Below are 27,071 nucleotides of genomic sequence, written 5' to 3'. Positions count from 1 at the left end.
GTTCAGTTAGATTTCATTCGATAATTTAAAGGTAAAAATCTATTCTGCTTTTGCTGCAGGAGAAGACAGCAATGGTGTACTCTTTGAAAATAACACAACAGCAGGCTCCGAACTTCCTGGAAACACAGAGGTAAGACCCTCAATTCAGTGTTTTGGAATCTTTTATTATCTTGTGCACATGCGTTTTATTAAACTGGTTGTTTTAGATAACACCCTGTTAACAGTCATCTAGCTGCTTTATTATGCGTTACTCTGTAGCAATAATCCAAGAATTAAGAGTCATTTACTGATGAGATGGGTGCACATTTATAATACATCCTTGCTTGCATTTGCACTCGTTTGTGGTATAACATCAACAACAGGACAGTATTTGTTTCACGGGTGGACTATGGCATGTGCATTTTCAACAAGTACTTAAAATATGTAGGACCACAAATGTGTTTTTTGGAAACATCACAAGATCTATTCCAAAGATGCAGGACGTGAGGATAATGAAGGGCTCCTGTTATGTAGAAGCTTGTAATTAGGGAGAAACAGTTGTATATAAACCACCACAGCTATAAACCACCACAGCTATATATGTGACAGTAATCACTATGTTCTAGTTACATTTGAACAAGCGTTTTAAAAACCCTTGGGCATCTGTCTCTCCCATGTCAGCCTTTTCATATTTTGTACTCCCAGAGAAGATGATCATATAAATTTCATTTTTCTTGCGAATATTTTTCTGTTCTTTAACCCCCTGGTTGCCTACTGACCTCTACATATGTCATAAAAAGGTGCTGAAACAACATGTCAAATGAAGCTTTACATACACGTTTGTGCCACAAATGTGTGGCACACCAGGATGATTTTGCCATATACTGTGGTAGGCAATGTTAGGGTTAACATGGGTGATATTAAGGCATACCCAATATGCTGTAGGTCTGATATTTGTTGTGGGCATGAACTCCCAAATTAAGGGGAGCTACACTCCTATATCTGTGCTAAGTGTATGCAAACACTTGAAAAGTGTTTCATTCTGGGGGAGGAACATTCTTTCGTTTACAGATAGGAAAACAAGGGGAGTCTCATACTAGTCTAAAACTAGAATTGGCGTCAAAATCACAATCCAATACGATTGATGAGGGATTCAGCCTGTGTAATTATCAGTGTGGCACATAATCTAAAAATATTCCTCAGTTAAGATACCAACACAACCTTCGCATCCAAACCTTGCTACTAACAATGTCTACGGCTAACCTTTTCACTATGTCTAAACCTGCTTCTTAAGCTTACCATAACCCAAACTTAACAGTTATTCTGCCACCTATTGCTAATAATGCTTTTGTGCTGTTATGTAGACATTGTGGCAAAGTACAAATCTACTGGTGTCAGTGTAAAGTGATTGTGCCATAGTTGGTTAGATGTAGAGATAGCACAAAGGTTAAATGCCTCATTGGATACAATGTTTGTAAGGTAAAAGCAGGACTAGTTTTGAAAATGGCAGGTTTACAGAGTGACTGTCACCACTTCAGTTATTAGACTGTATTTCAATTTGCAACTGATTTTAGAAGTACTTAGTGGTCCAAGTTGACTTAACCATTTGATGAAATATTTAACAGAGGAGGTCCAGCCTATGTGACATAAGAAAATGGTACAAATTTAACATTTATGAAAAAGATGGCTTTTAATTGAAAGTATTTATTTTCTGGGAATAAAGCTAATTTAAATTAAATTTGTCATAGAAAATACACACATGTATGTTGATGTCCAGGCTAGCAAACTAAAGATACGTTGTAAGAAGGTGTGATGGTGAATTGTAAGGTATTCCCCCTATGTTTCTTCTTTTTTAAAATGTTTGTAATGGTAACATCTGGTAATTACAAACATGTTCACCTGTGGCTGCAAATGTTGTCAATGATAATATTTTTTTAAATACCAATCCATCCCTGCTCTAAAACCTCTGTGCAGCAATTTTTATTCAAGTTAGAAAATGTCCCCCTATTTTTCATCTTTTTGTTTGCTTCTTGAAAAATTTGACTTGTGTTGTGAGCCAACATAACTTCCTGCTTCTTTTGCATGTTTTCTTTTACTAACCACCGTTATATATTCCCCATTATGCCAATGGCAGGGAATAAGCAGCACTGAGAGTTCATTTCTCCTCTCCAATCTACAAGTGGTAAGCAGGAGGTGTCAACTGCAATGGCCCCTCTAACTGCATGATAATCTGTGTGTAATGGGGTAGTTAGTGCACGTGCTTGTTTGTCATTGTGTTTGTCTAGCAGAGACCTCTAACATTTTAGGGTTATTTGGTCATATTGTGTCACACTGGGATAGTTTGCCATCGTATTAGTGTTGGTGACCTGTAATGTCTACAATCATAAAGAAGTAGTTGGACAAAGATGGAGATTGAGTCTGAACTCTATCCGCTTGACATTTGTAGGCTTAGTTTATGTACAGTTTCAGTAGATTTAGATAATAAACTAATGGCCCAATTTAGCATTGGTAAATGTGCTATCTGTCACAATTGTGGCAAATATCCCATCCACCATATTACAAGCACTGTAGGGCATAGTGTACTTGTATTACAGTAGCTGAGATATCTGCCACATTTATGAAGGAGTAACACATGCACCGAAATTTATAATAGGCCGCAAGTAAGAGGTTGGTGCACAGACCTTTTTGGAAGTAGAAAGAATGAGAAGCAACAAATACAGTTGACCGTTAGCTCTCTATGGATCAACTGTGTAGCATTTCGGTTTGTGGGATCCCACTCTCTATTTAGAACACTCAAATACTCTTTATGCGCCTTGTTTTCTTGGATTGTTCCTTTTTTGTATCCAAGTAGAGGTCTAGATAATATACTGTATTCCTGAATGACATTTTATGGAAAACTGTAGCATATGAGCATGAAACAATTGAAAAATCAAGGATGCCTAATGTAGGATTTCTGTTTGAGTTTAACAAAAATAAAATAAACGCATTGTAGAAATTATGAAAGTATATCACTTTAATTCAGAAATTTTTAGTAAAAATAAAAAGAAATTATCTTCTTAAAAAAATTGATAGTCATTGTCTACTTGTTACATAATATTTTGTCCAAAATCTTCGAAATTAAGACCCAGTGAGTTCGTATTAGCATAGGATGATCTTGCATGTATTTCAATCAGTAGCCAGAAATCTTTTGCAAATGCCAAATACTTCAAAGAATTTTGAATGATTTTCTTCATCCCACAAAATACAGACTTCCAAGTTGGTTAGATGTGCTTATAAAATAGTTCCCGATTGCTACAGTTGTGCTCTGCTTTATTGGTGGGGACTTGTGAATCCTATGGTGATTATAGTGACCCCTAATGATTTTCAAAAGATATTGTTGTTAAGCTTAGCATGATGTAATGGCCTAAATACTAGGTCTATTAATATCCCTAAAAGTCATGAAGCTATGCTAATGAAACAAAATGTAACTGGTTACTGTTTAGTGGTAAAATGTTGGTTGACCTGTTCGGGTTTGTCACCGTGTCTTTTGTTTGTTTTGTAATTTGAACCCATTATTTTAGAGATCCATGACAGAAGTTTGTTAAGCATTCATGATTTACTGTAATATTTAAAGATATTAGTTTTATTACGTGAACATTTCTGTATCTGTAAAACGAATGCTTTACGGAGTTGCTTGGTTAGTGGGCAGCATTTTAATTTATGATGAATTGTGAATACTACGTCTAGCTTCAGGGCCTCATAAATGCATATATCATACGTTAGCAGTGTTTTGTGATATTATTTTTTAGTGTGTTTCAATTACTCTTGTGCAAAGTTAATGTAGAATTGCTTTTCCTCCCTTAAATCCCTTTCTTTGGTTGCCAAATGGAGATCTTCTATAATCTTAGTGTTCCTTTATCGTTTTTTAATTTTTTTTTGTTGCTTTTTCTATATAAATTATCTGCCATTCTCTTTCCTCACATGAACTTTTATATGCACAAGTTTCTTTACCGTAACGCATTCTCTACTGAGCTGCACACTTGAACTCTGCCCTTGAGTGGCAAAGTCTTGTCACTACACATGCCTACAACCGCCCTAGCTCCACATAATGCCAAAGCACAGTTTCTACCAGTAAAATGTAACCTCCAGACTCTGCCTACTTCTTACTTGGCTAGCTGTAGTATGCGGATGTGTTTACAGAGGTCATTTCTGTCTGGCTCAGCACCTGTTGTCGGGTTGTTTTTAAATTCTGTCTAAGCTATTTTTGCAACTGTCTCTGGCATTGAAGCTAAATTGAACTTTCACACGTATAATATTCATTCACTGACATGAATCTTTGCTACATTTTATATTCATTCTTGTTTTCATCTGGTCTGTAGTAAAAAAAAAAAAAATTGCGTGTTGCTGGCCAGCACTAGAATGGTTGATTTGGTTGCCCCATTTGTCTAATTTTTCAGCACATCTATGCTGTAGACAATTGATATAGGAGAATTTATGATTCTTCTATTCTCTAGAGATGTAAGCACCAATGATGTCAGTGAATCAGAGAGTTGAAAACCAAAGAAGACAAAACATCCTTTATCGTTTATAATAACAAAACCTGGGGGGCAATTCACAATGACATTGAGTATGTGAAGCAGTACTACAGGACTTCATGTACTCTTAAATGCCTTTTTGACTAGGCCCTGAAAGGTACAACTCCATATTAGTAAACGTGCAAAACAATACCAATCTTCCTAATAGCGTAACTGTGTATAAATATTACCTGGATTTAAAATGTTTGGATATTTCATGGCTACTTGACAAAGGCATTTAATAATAATATTAATCATCCACATTTGTAAAGCGCGAACAAACGCCCGTAAGGGTCTCCAGGCTCTGGGGGCCGTCGGGAAGATTAAGCAAGCTATTTCCCAGAGTATGTGAAGTAGTACTACAGGAGTACCAATTTAGGTACTCATAAATGCCTTTGTGAGTTTGATCCACTATCTCATTCTTAATTGTCAAATCTTCACCTGGTATAAATCATCAAGAGATGCTAGAGGCATTGATGTAAATGTATCAGAATGGTGAAAGCTATAACACATAATCACCTCCACAATAAGTTACTTATTCATAACTCTCTCACGTTGGGAAATAAACAAGAACTGACCTGTATTAAAGGACACAACAAACATCTTGGACCAGGCACTCAGTTCACAGAAGGCACGCTAGGTTATCAAATCGAGTCAACCCCAGTACAACAATACAGTCCAAAAGCTAATAAGGGAGTTGTGAGTGCCAGGCGCTCTACAGCTCGATAACAGGCCTTCTACATACATTGAACAGATGGCATCGCTGTCCATCATGTACTCCTATCTTCCACAGCACAGTAAATGAGCATACAGCTGGCAAAATGTGGTGGTTCATTGGAAAGTGAACACGTTAAAGTCTGGTTGACACATTTGCTCAACGGATTTCCATTTTCGCCCAGAAACGGGTTACCTTTCTGTGCAAAGCAAGAACAGTCTTCCTGCTTGTGCAATGCTATTTTTCCATAAAACAAATTTTATAACAAATGTTTTCTAAACCTGCAAATGTAAGGCGGTTGTATGACCTCGAAGATAATTTTTAAACCAAAATGTGGAAAACATTTGCTTTAGAAAATGGTTCATTATATTACTGATCTATTGGAATAAAGTCTTTTATATTTCAACATTTTGAGTTTGTTATTCTGAGGCAATAGCCCTCATGTTCTAATCAGCAGCGTAATGTTGCTGAAATTCTGTCAATTTTTACCCTTCAGGTTGACTTTAGGCAATTATTTAAATTGTGTGTCGTAAGGCATTGTGACACGACCTATGGCTCATGCCACAAAAAGTATTGGGTGTGTGTCATAAAAGCCTGTTTTAAAAGGATGTAGTACTCCTGTTGGGAGCATCCAAGAGACTAAATACTCATCCAGTATTAGGGAGTTATGATTTAGGAACATGCTCACAGTACTCTTTAATGCCACACAGTGATACCAATTTGGACTGCTAGAGGATCGGTTTCCAACAGAACCTAAAGGGGATGGTCCATCCTGGAAGAATCTACAGTTGGAAAACTATGGCGTCACCGTTGGCTCATGAGCGCTACTACTGGTGCATAGCCATTCATTAGTGATTTGAAACCGCTTTCTTGTGTTTTATACCAATTTTCTCTTCACATGAGCTTTAGTGAAATCCGTTTTGGAGCTAAAGTTACTCTGGTTGTCCAACGTGGCTGGGGATATTATTTAGACTAAGCCTATCTTGACTCGTGCTCAATCCAGAGAATAGTATGAATTTGGTTCTCAAATTGAACTTCTGTGTCACCTGGAAGAGTTGCTGATGTCTATTAATACTTCTCTCTTAATGAGTCTGGACTGATTTTACAGGCATGTCCCTGGTACTTACCTCCTCCGGGAAATACATAACGTGTGCTTGAGATAGTAAGCAGGGGAATCCTCATGTAGTTTAAGAAACACACACTAATATGATTCAACAAAGTATTAATTGCTACAGTTCAGTTTGTTCCCACTTTTGCGAATCAGTCATTTTCTTCCAAGATCTGTGAGCAGGTTAACTCCCATATTTCTCAGGCTGTGACAATCGTGCAAACATGACTACATCCTTGAGTTATTGCATTTGACAGAATCTTGCTATTCAGACAGCTATTCCCACTGCTCGCCATTCTGGCATCTTCCTCTCCTCTCGATGAGAACCCCGCTATCGGTTGTCTAATATAGCCTTACTGGCTATTAAAGGCCCGCTGAAGCGTTAAAGGCCTGAGCGAGTGAATTTAACAAGGAAGCAGGAATTTAATAGCTGGTATATTCCTGCTAAGAAGGGCTATAAGGCTATTAGAACATTCTGTGAAAGCGTTATCCCAACAGTGGGCAACGTCACCTGATAGCACACTGGATGATTATTCAATAAAGTTCTTTCAATTCAAAAATAAAGTTCATGTAGTCAAATTTTGTTCTTCTTTTTTTCGTCTTTATTCAAGCTTAATTTTTCAATGTTCAGATTATTTCAATCATAATCATTCTTTTGTATGCCCAATGCATTTCGGGGCTTGCCCTTCATCAGGGAATTTAAATTTATGTTATCGCAGAGTCATGACGTGGTCCCGCGGGTCCACTTGCAAGAATATTATGAAAAGTGAGAAGCTTTCACCAAGTGGGTTCACGTGGACTTCAACAAGATGAAATTGAAAAGGTTGTACCGGTTCCCGAGGTAGTGGTGTTTCTTCGTCGGCGTCCGCCATGCCCCGAAATACATTGGGCATACAAGAGAATGATTATGATTGAAATAATCTGAACATTGAAAACTTAAGCTTGAATAAAGAAGAAAAAATAAGAAGAACAAATTTGACTACATGACTACATGAACTTTATTTTTTAATTGAAAGAACTTTATTGAATAATTATCCAGAGTGCTATCAGTTGACGTTGCCCACTGTTGGGATAACGCTTTCACAGAATTGATTCACACCTTCAAACTCAGGAGGGTTTACCTGACTGCACCTACCCACAGTTTCACTTGGTTTGACACTGACAGTGAATCAGGAGTGCGACGGTTCTCCATCTTTTCGTATTAGAACATTCTACTAGAGGGCAGAATGTTATAACAAATTATACAAGTGCTTCAGGGAGCGCTAGGGGATTGCAATCTCCTTTGGCTCCCTGAAGCCATTGTTTGCAGCCACAAAGATGCATTGGAATATTGGAGCTCCGGGCTTATACTGGCCATTATAAGCCCCGAGCTACTCCATTGTTTTCCATGGCACTTCCAACATTACAATGTTCTAGTACATAACAAATTCACTTGCTAACAGATGTCTTCTGGAAAATGCACCATCCGCAGTGGGAATAAAAAGAAAACCATCTTTTGCAAAACAACAGTGTAATATGTGAGAAGACCTCTTAGCCTTAAATATATAGTCGACTTTCAAAATGGCATTAATATTAGGCTAACGCAATTAATTACCACATGTTTTCTTATAATAGCTAGGTGTGGTTACCACAATTATGTGGTAGATGTCCACACGTTATTTAATGCGGTAAATTACATTTTAACACGTTTCATCTGCAAAATTAAAAAAATACTAGTACCGTGTGATAATACACCATCAGATCTGTGTAATTATCGGTTAAATCCTAAGAATTGGGGAATAACTGGCCTTCCTGGTTATGCTAGGCAGTAGCCCATATGCTTTCTCTTTTGCTTAGGGTCTTATACGTACATTTGCCCTCTCCTCCAAACAGGTGGTAAATGTGTGTGGTGGGGACTGATGTAAGGCGTGGAGTGAAGGGTCAGCTGGTGGAGGTGAGTGTAGAAAGGGGAGAAGGATGGCTGCCGGGGAGGAGCATTAGATGCTCTCCCTTGTCTTGTTTGAGAAGTGAACAGGGCCAAAATGGGTCTGGGCTGCAATGCAGCTATTTCTGCAGGTAATTTCACCGGCTGGGTTTTACATCTGGAAAAAGAAGGTTTGCTCGTCCAGCAGCCAGTAAATCTGGGTGCAGGAACCAGAGAATCCGCATAATTGCTCGGAGCTGAAATCTTTTATCTAAAGCCAGCACATGAATTGCTCTGTAAGTGCCCTGGACCCCATCATCTGACGTGTACAGCAGGTGTTATGAAACATAGGTAGCAGGCTTTAATCTACTCATGCAGCCACCCAAGCATGACTGGTCTGGCTGCAGCGTTTTACTAAACTGTGCATGGCTTCCCCCATCCACATCTCACCTATCTATGCATCCACACAACCTGTAGTTGCTGAAGTTTAAGCACATTCGGTAATAATGTAAACCTAGCATGACTTTGTAACAAAAAAGCCTATTTGGTGAAATAAATTCGAATTTAACAAATGAAATACATTATATACTACATTGCACATCGGGGTGTCCATGGCATAATGAGATCTAATAAGCCCTAATAGCAAACATTGCACATCAAACCTACACTGTTTTCTTTGATCCGTTTATACAGTTATTGTATATATTGTGTTTACCGGGGCAATATAATACCAGATTATGATGTTTGGATTTTTATTGTTTTTTCCCTATCTTTCGACAAGTGGTAATGTAATAAGCCGGGGTTATTTCAAAGTGAGTGTTGTGTTTTAGAGAGCCTTTGATTGCAAATCTAACTACCAACGTTTAACAGCTTAAAGTGCCATCTTCATCTACATTTGCTAAAATAACGTCATTCATTGTTGTAAGTTGAATTCATTTGAGCACCTCCTGCTTCCTTTGCATCCTCACTAACCACGTTATATTTTTCCCATGATGCCACTGGCAGGGAATAAGCAGCACTGAAAGTACCTTTCTCATCTCCAACCTTCAAGTGGTAAGCAATAAGTGTTAGTCTCCGTGAGCATCTAACTGCATGTTTGAGTGTGTTTAATGCACGCCAAATTATTTCAAGGAAATGTTTCCATGTTCTGAAAATCTTTAAACTTTTATAGAGCACCCCAGAACTAATATTTCTTTGCTTATGGGTGTATTTTTAGGTTAGCTGTCCTCCCCGAGTTCGACACTAAACCACAGCTATCTTGTACTAATCTACTAAGAGTTACAAAATCATAAAAGGTACACATTGTCGAAATATTGTCCACCTGGCCACGCAGAATTTTGTACTTCAAACCATAAAACTTTTAGATCTCATAAAGCTTTGGATCCACTTACTGGGTGATAATTGATCTGTTCATTGAAGTAGAAGATAATCACCAAGACTTTTCGATGTGCGTTTAACTACCATTAATTTATGAAAATCATAATTAAAAAACGCATACAAATTTGTTTCAGTAAAAGAAAAAAAAAGAAAATTAAATTATTGTCCTCCAAAAACAGAAATGGAAAGTTTTAGATTTATTTGGCGGTGTATTGGTGACTGAAGCTGAGGTGTGGGCATAGTGTGTGGTGTTGGTGTTAGCTTGTTTGTTTATGGATTAGTATAGGCCATGTAAAATTGCAACCTGCAGTTCTTGTACTACCAAGTGCACTTAAATAGATAATTTCAGTCTGAGGGGAATGCTGTCACGCACCTGAAATCCTTTCTTCTACTACTGTGCTTTGGCCTTACCTGGCAGTAAGCAATGTCTCCTTTGTGCCAGAAAGTACATATTCACAACATTTTTTTGTTTTGTTACATCTTCCTTCACACAGAGCAAAACTATCCTTATTCATCCTTACAAACAAGAATTGCAGGTTGTAGAAACAAAATCCGTTAACCAAACTAACATTTTCATACTAACTTATTAACTTTTAGCATAACTGGCGTTCTAATATTGTTTTCAGATGACAGAGTAACTTCTGGTGTTTTATGCAACTCATGCTCTCATACTTGTATATGTTTGGTGGTGGTTGAATATCAGAAATGTATATATTCTGCTCAAAAGGTTGTCCATCATTTTCTTGTCATGAGTGCAAAACTGAAATACCAATGGCCTGGCCAAATGTCCTAACCGGAAAGTCACAAATAGTTTGTGCATATTGTACACCATAATTTTAAATATTGCCTGTAATTTCCGTTGTGCCCTATGTTCTATTGGGTTGTGATGAAAAAGGCGTCTTTCATAGAAGGTCGCAGAATGCTGTGCATAATGAAAATTAATTAGGCAGGTCTTTATTTTTTACCCCCTGCAATTATCCATGTTGCACTGTGAAGGTGGTCCGCAAGGGGCAGCAGAGTACATAACTATGTTTTGTTTCCAAAAGGGGGAACTTTTTTTTTTTCTTAACAGGTCATGTTTCCTAAAATAGAGGTGCTGCTTTAAAAAAAATGCTTCCTGTGTGTGAAAACATCTAAATACATTAGACGGTGTTCTGGAACACTGCCTATTCTCTCCTGAAGGCCACAGACCACTCGCCTTTATGAACAAGTTATCTACATTTAGGAGTTGGTAACCTTTTAATGGTTTGCAACTACACTGTTATTACAACCCATTAACACATCTCAATTCGAATCACAAATACGAGGAAACTCCTTTTGTAATTGTGAGTCGCAAACTCCCATTTATGATTCAGAAAGTCTTCTGAATCGCAAAAAGGATATAGTACATTGAAAAAATGTTTTTTTTTATAAAGATATTCACTCACAAATCCTGTGATTTCTTTGCAAGTTGCTGGCTTTGTAACTTCAAAATAGTTTTGCACGAATTGACTTCTTTTGCATGATGAATATTGATAATCGGGGCTACAATTCTAGGTCTCCGATTACTCCTAAATAATTTGATTTCCTGCTTTATGTATTAAGTGATGTAGCTAATAGCATTCTACCTTTTTTTTCTTGCCTCAAATAAATCGTCAAAATGGGTTTTCTCTTTGGGACAAGAGAGTTAAATAGATTTTGAGAAGCCTCTGTTTTTTTGTTTTTTTGTTTTGCAAAGACCTTTATTGCGTCAATTGTTTACACAGCGTAATGCCAACAACCCAACGGGCTGGCCGCTATAGCATATGTTCATTCTCAATACCGCATCGTAAAATCTTTGATGAAATTATCAATAGTGTACATTGTAATACGGTGCAACAATAATGAGGTGTGGCACCCGCATCAGTTTCTCAGAAGTTAACGGTCTTTGGTTTTTCCAGTGTTTATAACAAAAACAAACAAAAGAACTGTTAGGAACAATCATATGGTCATTTATATATCAATACTAATTGCGTTTAGACATCTCTTCCAGACTTCCCATGGTAGATTCCCCCCCAGTCTCGGTACCTTCCCTAAGGGTCGTGTACGTGTGCGGTATGGAAGCCCTCGATGTGGTGCCCCCCATATTCCCTGCCCCTCAAGCTTGCGTAACAATGCGTAAAAATGCCCTTCTCCCATCCCCTGGTCTCTCCCCCATCCTAAAGCGCAGCCCACTATCTCTTCGTCATCCGACTCATCTTGGTCATCCTCCGGTAAGGGGTCGCAAATCTCCCCTCTATATTCATTCCATTTGGTCCAGATTTTATTTCATTTTTTCGGGCAGGCACGGTTAGAGTACACCGCCCTCTCTGTCAGCATTACCCTATCCATGTTTAAACACCACAGTGATTTGGTCGGCACTTCCGGAACCCCCCAGCGCTGAGCGATATCTCGCTTTGCTACCATCAATCCTATTGTAACCCAGAGTTGCCCATATCTGGAAAGGTCTGTAGGTTCCCATACATTTAGAAGGCATCTCTTCGGTTCAGGTAATAGTGCAGTTTCTAGTGTCTGTGAGATTGTTCGCAGTACCTGTTTCCAATATTCCTGGATTCGGGGGCAATCCCATATGGTGTGATAGAATGAGCCCTCCTCCCCGCATCCTCGTAGGCAGTAAGGGTGCTCTATCCTGTTAATACGGTGTAGCATTGTCCTTGTGTAATATACCCTGTGTAGTATTTTGAGTTGTACTAGTCGTAGTCTTGCGGAGATGCCTACTTCCCTGGGTGACGCTAGTGCCCCATTCCATTCATGTTCATCCATGTCAGTAGTGTCCCCCTCCCATTTTGCCTTTAAGGTCAGTGTTGGGTCTGGCAAGTTGTTGAGTAATTTGCGGTAGGTAAGAGATGTTGCACGCTCCACCATAAATTCAGTGAGGAGGCGATCCTCCAGCGGGGAAGATTCGGGCAAGTCTGTATCCATGGGCAAAGCCGCTAATAACGCGTGCCGTATCTGGATGTATCTGTAGAGTTCCCGCTCGCTGAGTTCATACAGTTCTCTCAGTCTATTGAAGGGCACCACCTCCCCCCTGTCCCACAGATCGCCCACCGTAGATATTCCTATAGTGTCCCAGTGTGAAAATCCCTTGCTGTTCCTCAAGTGACCAAGGACTCGGGAGTCCCACAGTGGAGTTAGTTTGGTGATTTTCCCTTTCCAGCCCAGAGCAGCCGTCGCTTTATGCCAGAGTGTCACTGTTAGTCTGGTGGGTCCTATTAAGGCGCAAATTTTACGGTGGTCATATAATGGAGCCAACAAGCTGTCAGCGCCCAGCTGCCCCCTGTCCGCCTGGAACGCTGGTTCCGCCTGGGAAGTGTGGAGCCATTGGTTGATGGGTTTAAGGTGCGCCGCCCAGTAATACAGTTTGAGGTTGGGTAGTGCAATACCACCGTCAAACCAGCCCCTATGCAGTTTGGATTGGGCGATGCGAGCGGGGAGGGTACCCCATAAAAGGTTAGAGACCAATGCAGCAACCGTTTGAAAGAATTTAGGGGCTACCGGGTAAGGTGTGTTCTCAAGGACATATAAAAATCTTGGCAGGGCCATCATTTTGTAAAGTGCAGCTCGACCCAAGAGCGTCAGCGGGAGACCCTACCAGAATTTAACGTCTTGCTTGAGCCTCTCTAGGTGGGGTTTCAAGTTTTTATCCATGAATTCTGTGGGGTCTCTAGTGACGTGGATGCCCAAATATTTAAACGACGAGCCTGCTATCCTCAGGGGACAGCCCGCGTCTAGGGCCGGTACCTGTCCCTTCAGTACATACAGTTCCGATTTGCTCCAATTGAGTGTATAGCCGGATATCCTGCCGTGAGTATCACAGAGATGTAATAGGGCCGGTATCCCGCTGTCAGGATTAGTTAAGTAGATCAGCATGTCGTCCGCATATAGGGACAACCGGTCCTCCCAACCCTCTCTCCAGCAGATGCCCCTTAATAGGGGCGAGGTTCTAATAAGAGTGGCAAGGGGTTCCAGTGAGATCGCGAACAACAACGGTGAAAGGGGACAACCCTGTCTCGTTCCTCGCCCTAATGGGAACTTCCGCGAGATATGGCCATTTGCCACCACCCGGGCAACCGGGTCAGTGTACAACAGTTTGACCCATGCAACAAAGCGGGGACCAAAACCCAGGCAAGACAGCGCCTCAAACAAATATGACCATTCCACAAGGTCAAAAGCCATTTTGGCATCGAGGGCTAATATCACTGCTTGTGACGTGACCGAGTTTGCTTTGGCCAGTACTCCGTGCAGTCTGCGCAGATTTAACGCCGTATTTCTGTGCGGCATAAATCCGGACTGATCCGGGTGTATGAGAGATGACAAATGGGGCAAGATTCTCATTGCTAAGAGTTTGGCAAGTATTTTAGCTTCCGCGTTTAGCAGCGAGATGGGGCGATATGAGGAGCATTCATCAGGAGGTTTGCCTGGTTTGGAGATAGCCACTATAGTCACTGCTCTCTGGTCTGGCGGGAGTGAACCCTTCTCCAGACATTCTTTAAACATTTCCAGCAAATGTGAGCTGAGGGTTTCAGGCATCGCTTGATACCATTCCACCGGTATCCCGTTAGTCCCCATAGCCTTTCCTGGGTTCAAGGCGTGAATAGCTAGTTGTATTTCATCAGCGGTGATGTCCGCTTCCAACTCACATGACACTTCCGAGGGCAGCGTCCGAACCTCGATCGGCGCCAGTACCTCCCTGGCCATTTCAGAAGTAATTACATGCTCAGGGGTGTACACCCTTTCAAAGTGGGACGCAAGCAGTTCTACAATTCGTTCCGGGCTAGTATGCATCCCTCCATTTTCATCCCTCAAACGTTGGATTCCCCTCGAGCTCCCCTCCCGTTTGTCTAGCCAGGCCAGGAGTTTCCCCGCCTTGTCGCCTACCTCGTAGGTCCTATTTTGAGTGTCCGTTAGTTGCCCTTTTACGTAGATGCGTAAGTGATCATTATATAGCTGTTGTTGCAATGCCAGTGCGTGTAGGGTGGATGGAGTGGGGTGTTGTTCGTGCTCCGCCGTCAATTTCTGCAGAGTTAAGTCCAGACCATCTAGCTCCTGAGAACGTGCCCGCTTGTAACCTGTGATGGTGTTTATGGCTTGTCCCCGCAATACTGTTTTATATGCCTCCCAGAGTACCTCTGAGGAGCGCACGGAGTGGACATTTTCAGTGAAATATTGTGTTGTTGCCTGTTTAAGAGCCTTGCGGACCTGGGGGATCTTGAGATAAGTAGCCTGTATGGGATATATGCGATTGTGCGTTTGTGTCTGGGAAGAGAGTGTGAGAGTAAGTGGGGAGTGGTCCGAGATTCCTCGAGGGTGAATCGTCATAGTATCTACGTGTCGGAGACCTTCCCCCAGGGTCAGAAAGTGGTCTATCCTCGATAGACTCCCATGTACCGCAGAGTGGAAGGTGTATTGTTTCGCACTGGGGTGGAGGTGTCTCCAGATATCAATCAGGCCCATGGCTGTCAGGAATCGTTGGAGGCGGGGGATCCCTCCTGTGGGTATTAGCGTCGGAAACCGGTCAAGTTGTGCATCTAGGATAGCGTTGAAATCCCCCCCAAGGATAACCTCCCCCTCGGGGAGAGTCAGAATAAAGTCACCCAGTTTTGGGAGGTGTACCGAGTGTAGTGCCGGTGGAATGTATACCGAAACTAGGTTGAGAAGTTTCCCCTCCCACTGCCCCTGTAGGGCTGCAAAACAGCCTTGATCATCGGTTTTAGTAAGTAGGGGGATAAATTGAGTGTTTTTGCGTATCAGGATGCCGGTCCCTCTGGAGCCCGACGTGAAGCCCGAGTGGACTATCATCTTGTAGCCTCGCCTATCCATGGCTTTGGTGGCTCCCCCAGTTAAGTGAGTTTCCTGCAGCAGTGCTATGGTGGGTTTTAGCCTCTTAAGCGCGGTTAGTACCAGCCCCCGTTTCACCTTGTCCCCCAGTCCTCTCACGTTCCAGGTCATGAGGCGCAATGAGGGGCACCGTGTCTCAATGCCCACTCCACTCCCATCAGGAATTGGAACGCCAGCCATTGGGTATTATGGGGTCCATGGTGCAGCTATGGGCAAGTGCGGCATTGGCGCCAGGTGTGTAGTTTATGCAAGTGCCGAAGGTACTGCTGGGAGCCGTACACCCCCGCTCGCTCCTCCCGCCTTTTCTCGATTCATATGGAAGTCTAGTTTCCGTCTTGGACCATGTAAGTGTGTTCCTAACTTTAAAAAAACCATCCCTCCCCCAACTCCCCCTCCCTGCATCCCTGCCTAACGGACTTTCAACTGCCCGCCTCCCCAACTGAGCAGAGCGCTTTACCCATCCCACAACCAGAGTACTTGTGTGTATGGGGGAGAGTGTCTCCCCGAGCAGGCGGCATCCCTGCGTGCTTCCGGGGTAGTCTCGCCAGAGTCCAAGAGCAGCTTTTAAATGATGCGTCGACGGTCAGCAATCTTCACTGAAGCCATTTTCCGAGTAGGGGTCATTCCTCACCGCCAGCTCCTGCAAATCCATGTGAGGGCGAGCCCTCCGCTCCTCCTCGACCGGATGTTTGTGAGCCTGTCCCGCTGGTCCCTCCTCGGTCGTGATTCTGTCTGTGAGGTTTCCGCTGCCGGTCCACGGTACGCCATCCCTCCAGCCAGTCCCGCGCAGCGTCCGGGGTGTCGAAGAACCACACCTTTTTGTCCGCCACAACTCGCAATTGGGCCGGAAATTGCATCAAGTATTGCAGTTCCTTTTCCCGCAATGTTTTTTTAACTTCCAAAAACGTCCTCCTCCTCCTGGATACCTCCGCCGTGTAGTCCGGGAAGAATGCTATTCTTGAGTTTTGGATCTGGATGGCCGGCGCCACTCTTGCGGCCTGCAGGATGGCGTTGCGGTCCCTGAAATTGAATAGCCTTGCCAGTATTGGCCGAGGTGGTCTCCCTGTCTTAGGCTTCCCCCCCGGCACCCTGTGGGCCCGCTCCACCGAGAAGAAATTCGACAGTCCCTTAGGCTGGAGCCTGGTTTTGATCATGTCCTCTACATAGAGGTCCATTGCCCCTGTGTCTTCCGATTCTGGTACCCCCAAAATTCGGACATTGTTGCGCCGAGAGCGCCCTTCCTGGTCATCCAGTCTGTCACGTAGCAGTTTGTTGTCCGTCTGCAGTCGCTCCATTGCCGTCTGCAGTTCGGACACATCTTCGACCAAGGATTTGGTGACAGCCTCCACTTGTTTGACCCTTTCGGACATTTTTTGGAGGTCTGCCCGGATCAAGGTGACCTCGGTAGCTGTAGCTCCCACTGTCGCTTGTACCTGCGCCAATGCTGCCAAGACGTCCTCGATAGTGGCCTTTTTGGTCCCCTCCGTCTCCGTCGTCTTCCCCGCCGTCTTGCGTTGTTCCTGGGGAGGAGAGTGCCTTTCATAGGCGAATTTGTCCAGTTTGGCCTGGGTGGCGTTTTGTCAGGGGCCTCTGTTTGCCATGATTCAGTGCGTACCGATTCACCGGCGAAGCAGCCAGTCACCGGGGAGCGGTGCTCGGGTCAGGGCGGGCTGGACACCCGCCGACTTGCAAGGTCCTCCGTGAGGGGAGACGGTGATTCCTCTTGTGCCTGTGATTGCTGGGCCTGTCTACAAGTACAACGCGGGGTCAGGCAGGGCGTTGCGCTCACGAGTGGTAATTGGTGCGGTTCCTCACCCTACCGTTTATCAACACATGCTGCCCACAGATCCTATATTCGGCGGGGTGCTGCGGGTCCGGAGAAGTTCCTGATCGTGTCCCCGTGCTCCACTGACATGAGGTGCCCCCTCGGCGTGTGTATCGTCAATGGTCCCTCCGCCCTGGACAGAATCTTATTAGGAGGGGGTGGGGGGGTGGCAGTTGCCCAGCCCCCGTCTTTTGCGGCCGCCGCCGGCCGTCCGCCGTCGAGGGTGAGGTAGTCTAGGTCGCGGAGCCTCCCGCGAGCACCCGGGACTCCGGCCCGACCGCCGCCACACGGGGGCCGCCGCTGCAGGGAGGCGACGCGCGACCAGCGCTTAAAATGGCGGCTCCGCGATTGTGACTTGCGGCGTTGGCTGCACCTTCGGGTCCGTCCCCACGGCCCCCTCTGCCGCTGCTGGAGGTTGCGGAATTCTGCCCGTGCCACCGGGTTCTCGGGGAGTAGTTCACGGATGCCTGGGCAATACGCCCGATGAGCTGGCACTTCCGGCCAATTGCTGCCGCCGAGGATCAACTTCCGGTCGGTCACAAAGTTGTATGCCACTCCGCCGCTTGCAGGCTGTCGTTAGGCCCCACCTCTTCTCAGGCTTCGTCAGGCGCTCTGGGTCTGCAGACTCGCCGTCCCCGTCCCAAAATTGCAGCGCTGGATGCTGCAAGGACTCCGGGTCCGGTCCACCCCTTCTAGCTCCTTAAAATACAGGATAAATATATCGGATTAATGCGGGAAGCCACCTCTGCTCGGGTGCCTCTCTAAGCCGCAGCCGCCATCGTTGGCTGCTAGCCACGCCCCCTCGAAGCCTCTGTTTTTAATTACATCAGTTGGATTGGAGTCCGAGTTCGTTTAATCTATTAATAAACAATGGAATTGACCTATATTTTAGAGAACTATGAATGGGATAATTAAAAGCCTAGTCCATATCTTTGTTTTGAGAAATTAAAATGAATACCTACAATTTTGAGAATGTAACTAATATAAACACTGAGTTGGGTAATAGGAGTTTAGGTAATTAAACATTTATTAAGATAAGAGTAAACGCAGTTGTAATGGATACTTCTAACTGCAGGTTCCTCACCTTGTTAAAACCCCCAGTTGGATCGGTCCTGCCCTGGAAGTGATGGCCACAATATTGTGCCATCTCCGCGTGTCAATGTCTCTTCCTTTCTTTCTGCGCCTTTCAACATGATTCTGCAGCGACCTCCCTCTGTTTAAGTGTTGTGATGGAAAACCTTTCCACATTTTTCTAGTGTACAAAATACGTCGCGCCTACCCCTCCAAAACAACAAGTTTCAACATCTGCAAGGATTGTAACAAGCAGATGTCAGTGGCTGATCCTAATGAGGTTTGTATCTGGAGTCTGGGCTCCTTACATGACTCAACAACAGTGATTTTAAATGACCTCTGATGAACCCAGAGGACACCTGGGGCTTCTAGGCCAAACCCTACATCGCAGTGCACCACAGGAAAGCTCAGAAGGCCTGGTCCTGTTCTAAGTTCGAGAATACAGATGTGTTCTCTGTCCAAAGGCAGCTCGCCACCCACTCACCTCCAAGTTTTTAGATAAGGTGAAGTAGATGAAACCTAAGAAGGTGAAATCCTGCTTCCCTTTCTCCAGCCACTCTTATTAGGAGACGTATTGCAGAATTTAGGTACCTCTTAGTCTCAGTCCCCCACTTTGAAAATGATACCCTTGTTTGCAGGGGTGTAGCTGGGTCAGTCAGATTGTTCAGAAATGCTGAAGCTCACATCCCCCTCAAACACTCCAGCACATCATAGCAAAGTATATACACAAGAAGCAGGGCATAGGGGAGCGTAAGGGGCAGTGGAAAGGGAGAGCAGTGCTGATTGTTGGGGGGTACCTAAAATATAATATTTTGTAAAATACCAACCTTTTATTAAAAGTTCAGGAAGAGAGAAAGTGTATGTGTGCGTTTTTGTCTGTGTGAGTGTGTAAACATCACAGGTGAAATCGTATACACACATTACAATAACCTCCTGAAAACACCGGTTGATTTGGGATGTAACTACCCCGCCTCCCCTGCACTACACCCCTGCATGTTTGACTCAATCTAGTCCCAGTTCCTGTGGCCATCCGTGATGCCACAACAGATTACAGCTTTCAAGGAGGCTATGTTGAAGATATGTTGTACCCTCTGGATACCTCTGGTGTACCTTAGACCCTTATACTTTTGAGTTGGCCTGTACGGGTTCCTCGTGCATTGATGCTGGCAGTGAGGCCACGGATGCAGGAGGAAGAGACAATAGTCCTTTTAGACGCAAATCCATCACAACCATGAAGTTATTCCCACCTCAAGCACTTTTACACTCCCACTCTGATTCTGATACATTTGCATTGCACTATAGATTCACAGATCTGGAGCCACAAGATGACAGCCTATTTCTAAACCTTCAAGAGGCTAATGGCCTTGGTATCCTGCCTGCTATAGGCCTTACCTGGCCTCTCTGCAGATGAATATTCCTCATTTGTGATGGTGATACGAAGGGCACAGAGTGCTTGATCTTCAGTTCCCCTTAATGGAGGTAGAAACCAATGTACTTAACCCCTTCAGTGCTGCGCGAATTTCGCTGCAGTGCTGAAGGGTTTAAAAGCGTATTGGCTCATGACGGAAATGTTCCGTCATCAGCACCGGGGCACCGACGCTGATGACGGAACCGTTCAGTCATGAGCATGGAAGGGGTTAAAGATGTGCTGCAGTCAGAGCAGACCACTCCAGAACCACTCCTCCCTTTTAATGAGAAATTGACAGACATGCTTCTGGGCACCTGGCAAAGCCAGGATATTGACCTCCTGTCAACCTCCAAAGAGCCAGGAGACCGAGACCAGCTCCAGTGAGCCCAATCTTTCCTACTGTAGCACCTGACCATCTGTAATTGATTGTGTTGGGTAACATTATCGTGATAAGTAAAATTGATGAAACAACTGGACAGATATAGACGCAGCATTTTTGCCCACTATCAGGACGACTCATGCGTACCCCTCCCAAGTTCTTCTTGACTTCTGTGGACTTTTCTCAATTTGGAATGTGTTTCTCTCTTTTAAATATTTTATCATCGGTGGTTAATTCGTCTTCGAAAACTACGGAGTACTCACCTCCTACCTGTTAATCTCCTCCTTCTCACCTAAACCCATAAAGATTGGTAGTATTTTTTTATGTTCTTATCTCTAATCTCAAAATTGGAATAGTGTTCAAAATGGGTGGGGTATTTAAGATTTTTGTGAGGTGGATAACTCTGCACCCAGTTGGGTGAAACCTTTAGGTGTCTCATCGCATTGTGATGTAGTACTGTTGTTACTGATATAATGTGACTTAAAGAGATTTGACCTTCTTTAGTTTAGTAACTTTGTATTTTGCAACCCAAAACATTTGATACATGCAATATGGTTTCCATGAATAATTTAACCGTATGCTAACATGACAACCTACAGTTTTATTTCTAGCCCACCATATACTTATAACACTTACATTTCTGTTTCCACCCCCACTTTTCTGCAATGCACACAAAGATGTACAACTTGTATCCCACTTTTCCCCTTCTGTTGAGTGAAGCATGACTATGCAACAGTCACACTAACTACTAAGTGTCTGTTAAATGTTACAACACTGCTCGGAATGCACTACTGTAAGATTGTGTGAACCCCTAAGGTGAACTCCATGCATTATAATTTTTTTTATGTTTCACAGAGAGCGCGAAAATTTGGTCTATTCCTGAGTCGGCGTCTTGGGGTAAACTAGTGTTGCTGTGTAGTTTTGCCCAATAGGGTTTCTGGGTGTGTTTTTATGATGTGGCATGAAGTCAAGAGAAAACAGAATCTTGGCGATAATGCCTTGGTTAATCCATATGTTATATATTATACTGAACTAATTCCATATGTGATGTATTATATTACGGTAAACTAAAAATAATGCACTCTCACACTTACAGCGGAAGCTTCAAGGTTTTATTTACTTTAAGGAAAGAAATCGCTGGTCCGATATTGAGCCCTAATCAAAATATATTAGAATAAACCTCACCTTTGGATAAATCCTAATAGTATTCCTTCGTTGCAAAAGCGTTGGACTTTAATGTGATGGTTGGAACTGTATGTACATAAGAGAATCCTTCTAAGAAATGAACTTGACTTAATTCACCTTTCACAAAGAGTAACATTTAGCACAATGAAACCTTAATCACTCACTGAGGCTAAATTAAAACCTACATAGCGATTTTCATAAATTTCCCATTAACCAATACAAACCACATAAATGGCTGGGCTATAAACAAGCGATACCTACATTAAAGTCACGGAAGTAAACTGCACTGTAGAAAAATGCAAGGTTGCAAAATATTAGTGTTCATACAATAATTATCTTTTTTACTTCTTGTGACTTTCGTTTGAATGGTAAATAAATGATTATCACAATTAAGAGGAACTAATGACGCAAAGAGAAAAACAATGAAAATACAGATAAAAATATGCAATTATATGTGAGTTATACAGCAAGTTTAAATTACATAATTGCATTTTATTGGGATCACTCCAAATACACGAAATACTCATTGCTATTTATACTCCAAAATAAAAAATAATTTGCGTAACAAAGATTTCAATTTATTGCAGCTGTCAGAAAATTAATCCCATAGTGTTAAATTGAAACTGTCTGACAAATCGCTAAATATGATCCTGTGTCGTTCAGATTAAAAAATAAATAAATAAATTACTTTGTCCATTTTTGAGGGTAGCCAACATTATCGCTCAAGTTGGCTTTGATAGAAACATCAGGGAAAGGGGTGCTACGAACAGTTTTATCAATACATTGACTTTAAAACCTCCTCTGTGATAATCAGTCCAGATCTGGGCTGCAGAAGTGACCTTAACCTTCATTAAACCTGGCTTTTCTCCTCGCTATAGGTTATCCAACCAGTCATCTTTTTTGCTCTCTGACTTGTCTGCCATGTATGACACCAAGGAGAAAATTTGAGCTTATGGCTAGAGCGGTTGACTTCGAAGCTGGGGAAGCGAGTTCGAGTTTCGGCAGGGACGCTCAACATCCTGTGATTCTGAGCACATTACTTAATCTATCCGTGCCCAACAAAAAGGAATGTGTCCATCTGGATCTTATGTAATACACCATAGAGTCACTGTAGACGTGCACGAGAGCTAAACTTTAATAAGTGAGTTATTTCGAGTAAGTGGTCACTACTGAAGGTCATTAGTCATGGTCCTACCTCACAGCGCAAATTAAAGACTGGCTTCAAACAAAGCTAATTTAACTGCTTCGTAAATTTACGCTCTCTGGAAAAAAAATGGAGGCAGGTAGTGTTCTACAAAGCCTCATAATCAATAAATGGCTACAAAGTTGTTATAAATGCTATACAGAAGGCAGTTAATACAAAACTTAAAAAACAATGATTTGTGGTTCTGTTCCAACTGCATGTCCTCTGTGCCTTTGTGCATACTAAGCAAGTTTGCCAATGCTGCTAGTTTTAGACCTAAGTATTATCATTTAGCTATGTCATTGAAAAATAGGGTACTTTTCAAATAAAAGGAAAATCTATTGCTGCACAATTTGATACATAGCAGCTACTCAGATTATCCCCGGCTATCTGGATCAACCTTTTCAGCATCCACCCATCCCCCCCTGTAAAATCATATAGTATTTATCCAGAGATCCTTAGATGCACCACATTAGCTCGTGCCAGCTATCATCCATTTGAATGTGGTCTATAGGTTTAACCATACTAACCTCATCCTTCATATTTTCAGTAGTATAATTTAAAGCAGAACTTTGCACTAGCAATCTAGAGAAAACTATTCACTGAGTTTTGCCAGTCCGAGTGTTCTGTTAGATACGCATCATGTACTGGCTCCATGCCACTGCTGTCCAATCAGGCTAAGTCAACACCACCGCTTTATTATGCCTTGCTTCATTTGATCAGCTGTCTGCTTCCCTTCTACACCACCAGACCAGTTTTTGAGAGTTTGCTTGCTTGCCTGTATTGCTTGACTCCATCAGGTTCCTTGACCATCTCCACCTGAGCTTTGTTCTCCTACTTTCTCTTGACACCTCAACACTCCTTACCCAAACTTCACTCCCACCGTCTTAATCTGTTCGCCAAACTGTCATTAAAATATATCTTCTCGTTCTTTGTGAGCCCCAAGCTTCTCCTCCTCCCGGTCCCTGAAGGCCTCCTTCATTTTCTCCATAGCAATTCTTGATCATTTTTGCATCTCGCAACATTAGCTTGACCTGACCAACCTCTCCCTTAGCTGACAAAAGGCCATGCCTCCAAAATGTTGACCTCCACTCCCCACCTACTCAGTGCCTCCATCTTGACCCCTGCAACATGTTTCCGTATCTCCACCTCACATTACATTACACTACATGCCTGTCTTTCTCCAAAAGCATCATGGTGTTAGGTACCCTCATATCACACTGCCTACCACCCACGCCCACATCCTCTTTCACCCCAGATGCTACTTACTCCGCACCCGGACTCAGTTGCTTATGCCCAACATGCTGCTCCTCCTACCTTTTGAGGCCTCCCAGCGGTCCTCTAGCCCACCCCTCCATTTGGCTGTTTTCTATTGTTGCAGTGGAGAGAGTGGACAATCTCTGAAAAGTGGGTAGACGTTCTGAGTCCTGAAAACCGTACTGTGCTCAAGTCCCTCTCTTTATCAGTGAAATAATTTCAGGGAGACAACCATGCTCAAAGGAGTGGGGTGCTCTGAGCAATCTGTCTCTGCCTTCAAACATGAGACTGTGTAACCGTGCTACCCCTTCCGCAGTAAAGATGTCGCCAAAGTTCCTTATGGATGGATGGATGTATGTGTGGCCTCAGTGTCTGCGGGAAGTGACTTGCTGCGTCCATGTGTGGCCTCAGTGTCTGCAGGACGTGACTTGCTGCCTTCTGCCTCCATGTGTGTCCTCCGTATCTGCGGGAAGTGACTTGCTGTCTGCTGCCTTTTGTGCAAAGGTATCTACCCAGGCAGAAAAGAAGAGAGATTTGAAAGCTGGCTATCAGAAAGCAAACATAATTATGTTTATAAAAAACTTAATAAGACAAGCAATGGACTGAAATGATATCAAGATAAATAATTTTTAATATTTGCTGTCTGCTGCCACCATGTGTGGCCTCAGTGTCTGCAGGAAGTGACTTACTGCCACCATGTGTGGCCTCAGTGTCTGCAGGAAGTGACTTACTGCCACCATGTGTGGTCTCAGGGTCTGCGGGAAGTGACTTACTGCCACCATGTGTGGCCTCAGTGTCTGAGGGAAGTGACTTGCTGCCACCATGTGTGTCCTCAGTATCTGCGGGTAGTGACTTGCTGTCTGCTGCTACCATGTGTGGCCTCAGTGTCTGCAGGAAGTGACTTACTGCCACCATGTGTGGCCTCAGTGTCTGTGGGTAGTGACTTGCTGCCACCATGTGTGGTCACAGTGTCTGTGGGAAGTGACTTGCTGCCTGGCCTCAGTGTCTGTGGGAAGTGAATTAATTTGTGTTGCCACCTACAATGCTAGAGTTGGAGTGGGTGAGGAGCCTCTATTGTGGGGTTAGTTTATTAAAGTACTTTTGCCTTTTCTTAGGAGCGTATGCACCTTGTTGCTTCTGCACAAATGTAGCAGTAGGAAAGAGAAGGTGCCCAACGTCTGACGATTATACAATCTTCCCAGGATCCCTACCTGCCCCTGTCGGATACATGAGTGTACCTTCGATGTTCCAGGTTTTGGTTTGCCACGTCTTCCACAGTCCCTCTCACTTCTTACAGTATACATGGCTTTCTTTCTGAAAAATGCCTTGCATCGTACAACACCTGCCAATAAGAAACACAAGGGAAGCCAGGTCGTCGTTTAACCGAGCCAGGCCAAAGTTTAGATCAATGAGAACATATGTTTTCAAAACAGGATTTGAATACGCAGGCTGTACACCTGCCTGGTGTCCAGTGTATTTGTTTTTGTGTGCCTGAGCAGCCCCCACTGCAGAGTCACAGTTGGTGCATTATTCTCCGGTAGCACGTTCTTGCCAGCTGCCTGTCAGCCTTATTTGAAACAGGAAGTTGTGGGCTTGCCTCCGTCTCCAGACTCTTTGTTCTGCCTGGTGGGGCCTCAACTTTAACAGCTGTTGCTATGCGATAGCTCCAGGGCAGCACTGCCATATGTTAGCGTGCATTATCAAAGTCAATTGTATTGCCTCAAAAAGATTAAATACAAACCCCAAAAATAGCTTTGAGGTTTGTATTCCGGAAAATCGTGATTATTTCCAACTAATAGAAATGCACAGATGATTTAGGTATCAATCCATTTTAGAGACCCCCGTCTGAAATATTAAGTAATGTATGGGAGCATGTAGCCACAAACATACATATTGACATTCAGTCTGACATTTGAGAACAATTCTACTAGGAGCAGCTTTGGTCTCGCAATCGGTCTCGTATTAGTGAAAGTTAGGGCTGTTGGCATTGAAAATAACAATGTTTTTTACTTTAATTTTTTTTGTATGTGGTGGTTGACATAGCTCTATTGCTAATGTGCCCAAAGCAGGGAAAGGGTGCAGTACCACACTGTCACTAGGCGTTCCTTGGAACCTCTTTTGGCCACATAAGGTACTGCACTCTGCGATCTTGAATTCAACACACCCCCAGGAACTGAGAAGTTTTACGCAGTGCATTTAAAGCGCAATTTTATTTACAACTAGGACCATTCCCAAGTGGCAAAATGTAAAGGACAAAACACATGCACAATAAAATGGAAGTGCATTGGTATCGTGGATCCAACAGTGGCTTCTGTGCATGTGAATAGGAGTGCTTCCATGCTACTGTGAGGAGTGACCAGGGGAAACGACAATAAACGAGAGACAATGCACCAATAAGCTCTATGAATCACGGTGGGGTGGACGACCAGGAGATAGCACGAATGCGTTGGATGGCCAAACAGAATGATCAATTAGTGATATTCCCTGGACATTAATAAAGCACCTGAAGGAGGGTGTATGACCAGCAATGCACCAATCAAAAGGCAGAAAGTCTGAATGGCACAACAAAGATAATGGTAATCAATGGGTGTGCTTTAAGCCCTTATTAAGGATACAAAATGCCTCAATAGAGCAGTTCAAGCACTGCCCAGCCTCGACCTAAAAAAAGAGAGAGAATAGCCTGGTAAGAACCAAATCTTCATCCGAAGGGACAGGCAGTAGTACCCAGATAGAGTGCACCTTAGTGCACCTTTCTTTATGTATTTTTTTTTTATTTTTTACCAGTTTTAAATGGTGACCACAAGACCTATGTAGTTGACAGAGGTTTACAAATTAGATTGAGTACAATTCCCCTTGGTGTGGTAATTATCAACCAAAGTGTTCTTTTCACAATTGACAGTACTACCCCCAGAGTACTATTTATCTAAGGGCTATGGCTTGGGTGATGTGTTCTACTGGTAAATAACGTCTTTCATGAATGAGTCATTAGTGAACAGTCTTCTTTTTGAAGGGGGTTAGTAGATGCAGATTGTGAGTTTGTCATGAGAAATTGTTTTGAAGTATTTTCTTTCCTGCAGCCTGAGATTTCGAGCAGTTGGTTTGGTTTCAGGGACCATTGACCACCAGATATCTTCAGTGTGCAGGCAAGGTGTTTAAGTGGTAGTAGTGTGGAAACACCTTCATGTCAATCTAATATATTTACAATATCTGGTTACCACAACAGGTTGCCTTTTTGAGTACATATATAATACTAATAGAATTGAACTATATAC

The 27,071-nt window shown here is 43.1% G+C and overlaps 1 protein-coding gene across 4 annotated transcripts in view; it reads left to right on the top strand.

Moving 5' to 3' along the window:
• Nucleotides 1–27,071, top strand: part of ANO5 (anoctamin 5) — a 303,496-nt gene that overhangs the window by 106,942 nt on the left and 169,483 nt on the right. For 2 of the 4 annotated variants that reach the window (XM_078684222.1, XM_078684219.1), the window contains 2 exons: nucleotides 60–130; nucleotides 9,264–9,311. In XM_078684222.1, the coding sequence (XP_078540348.1) occupies nucleotides 60–130; nucleotides 9,264–9,311 (119 nt within the window). The remainder of the gene's footprint in view (nucleotides 1–59; nucleotides 131–9,263; nucleotides 9,312–27,071) is intronic. The other 2 variants (XM_078684221.1, XM_078684220.1) reach the window with 1 other exon arrangement.

This window comes from Lissotriton helveticus, chromosome 3_2 (assembly GCF_964261635.1).
Source record: "Lissotriton helveticus chromosome 3_2, aLisHel1.1, whole genome shotgun sequence".
NCBI classification, from domain to species: domain Eukaryota; kingdom Metazoa; phylum Chordata; class Amphibia; order Caudata; family Salamandridae; genus Lissotriton; species Lissotriton helveticus.
This window is presented reverse-complemented; position numbering and strand designations above follow the sequence as displayed.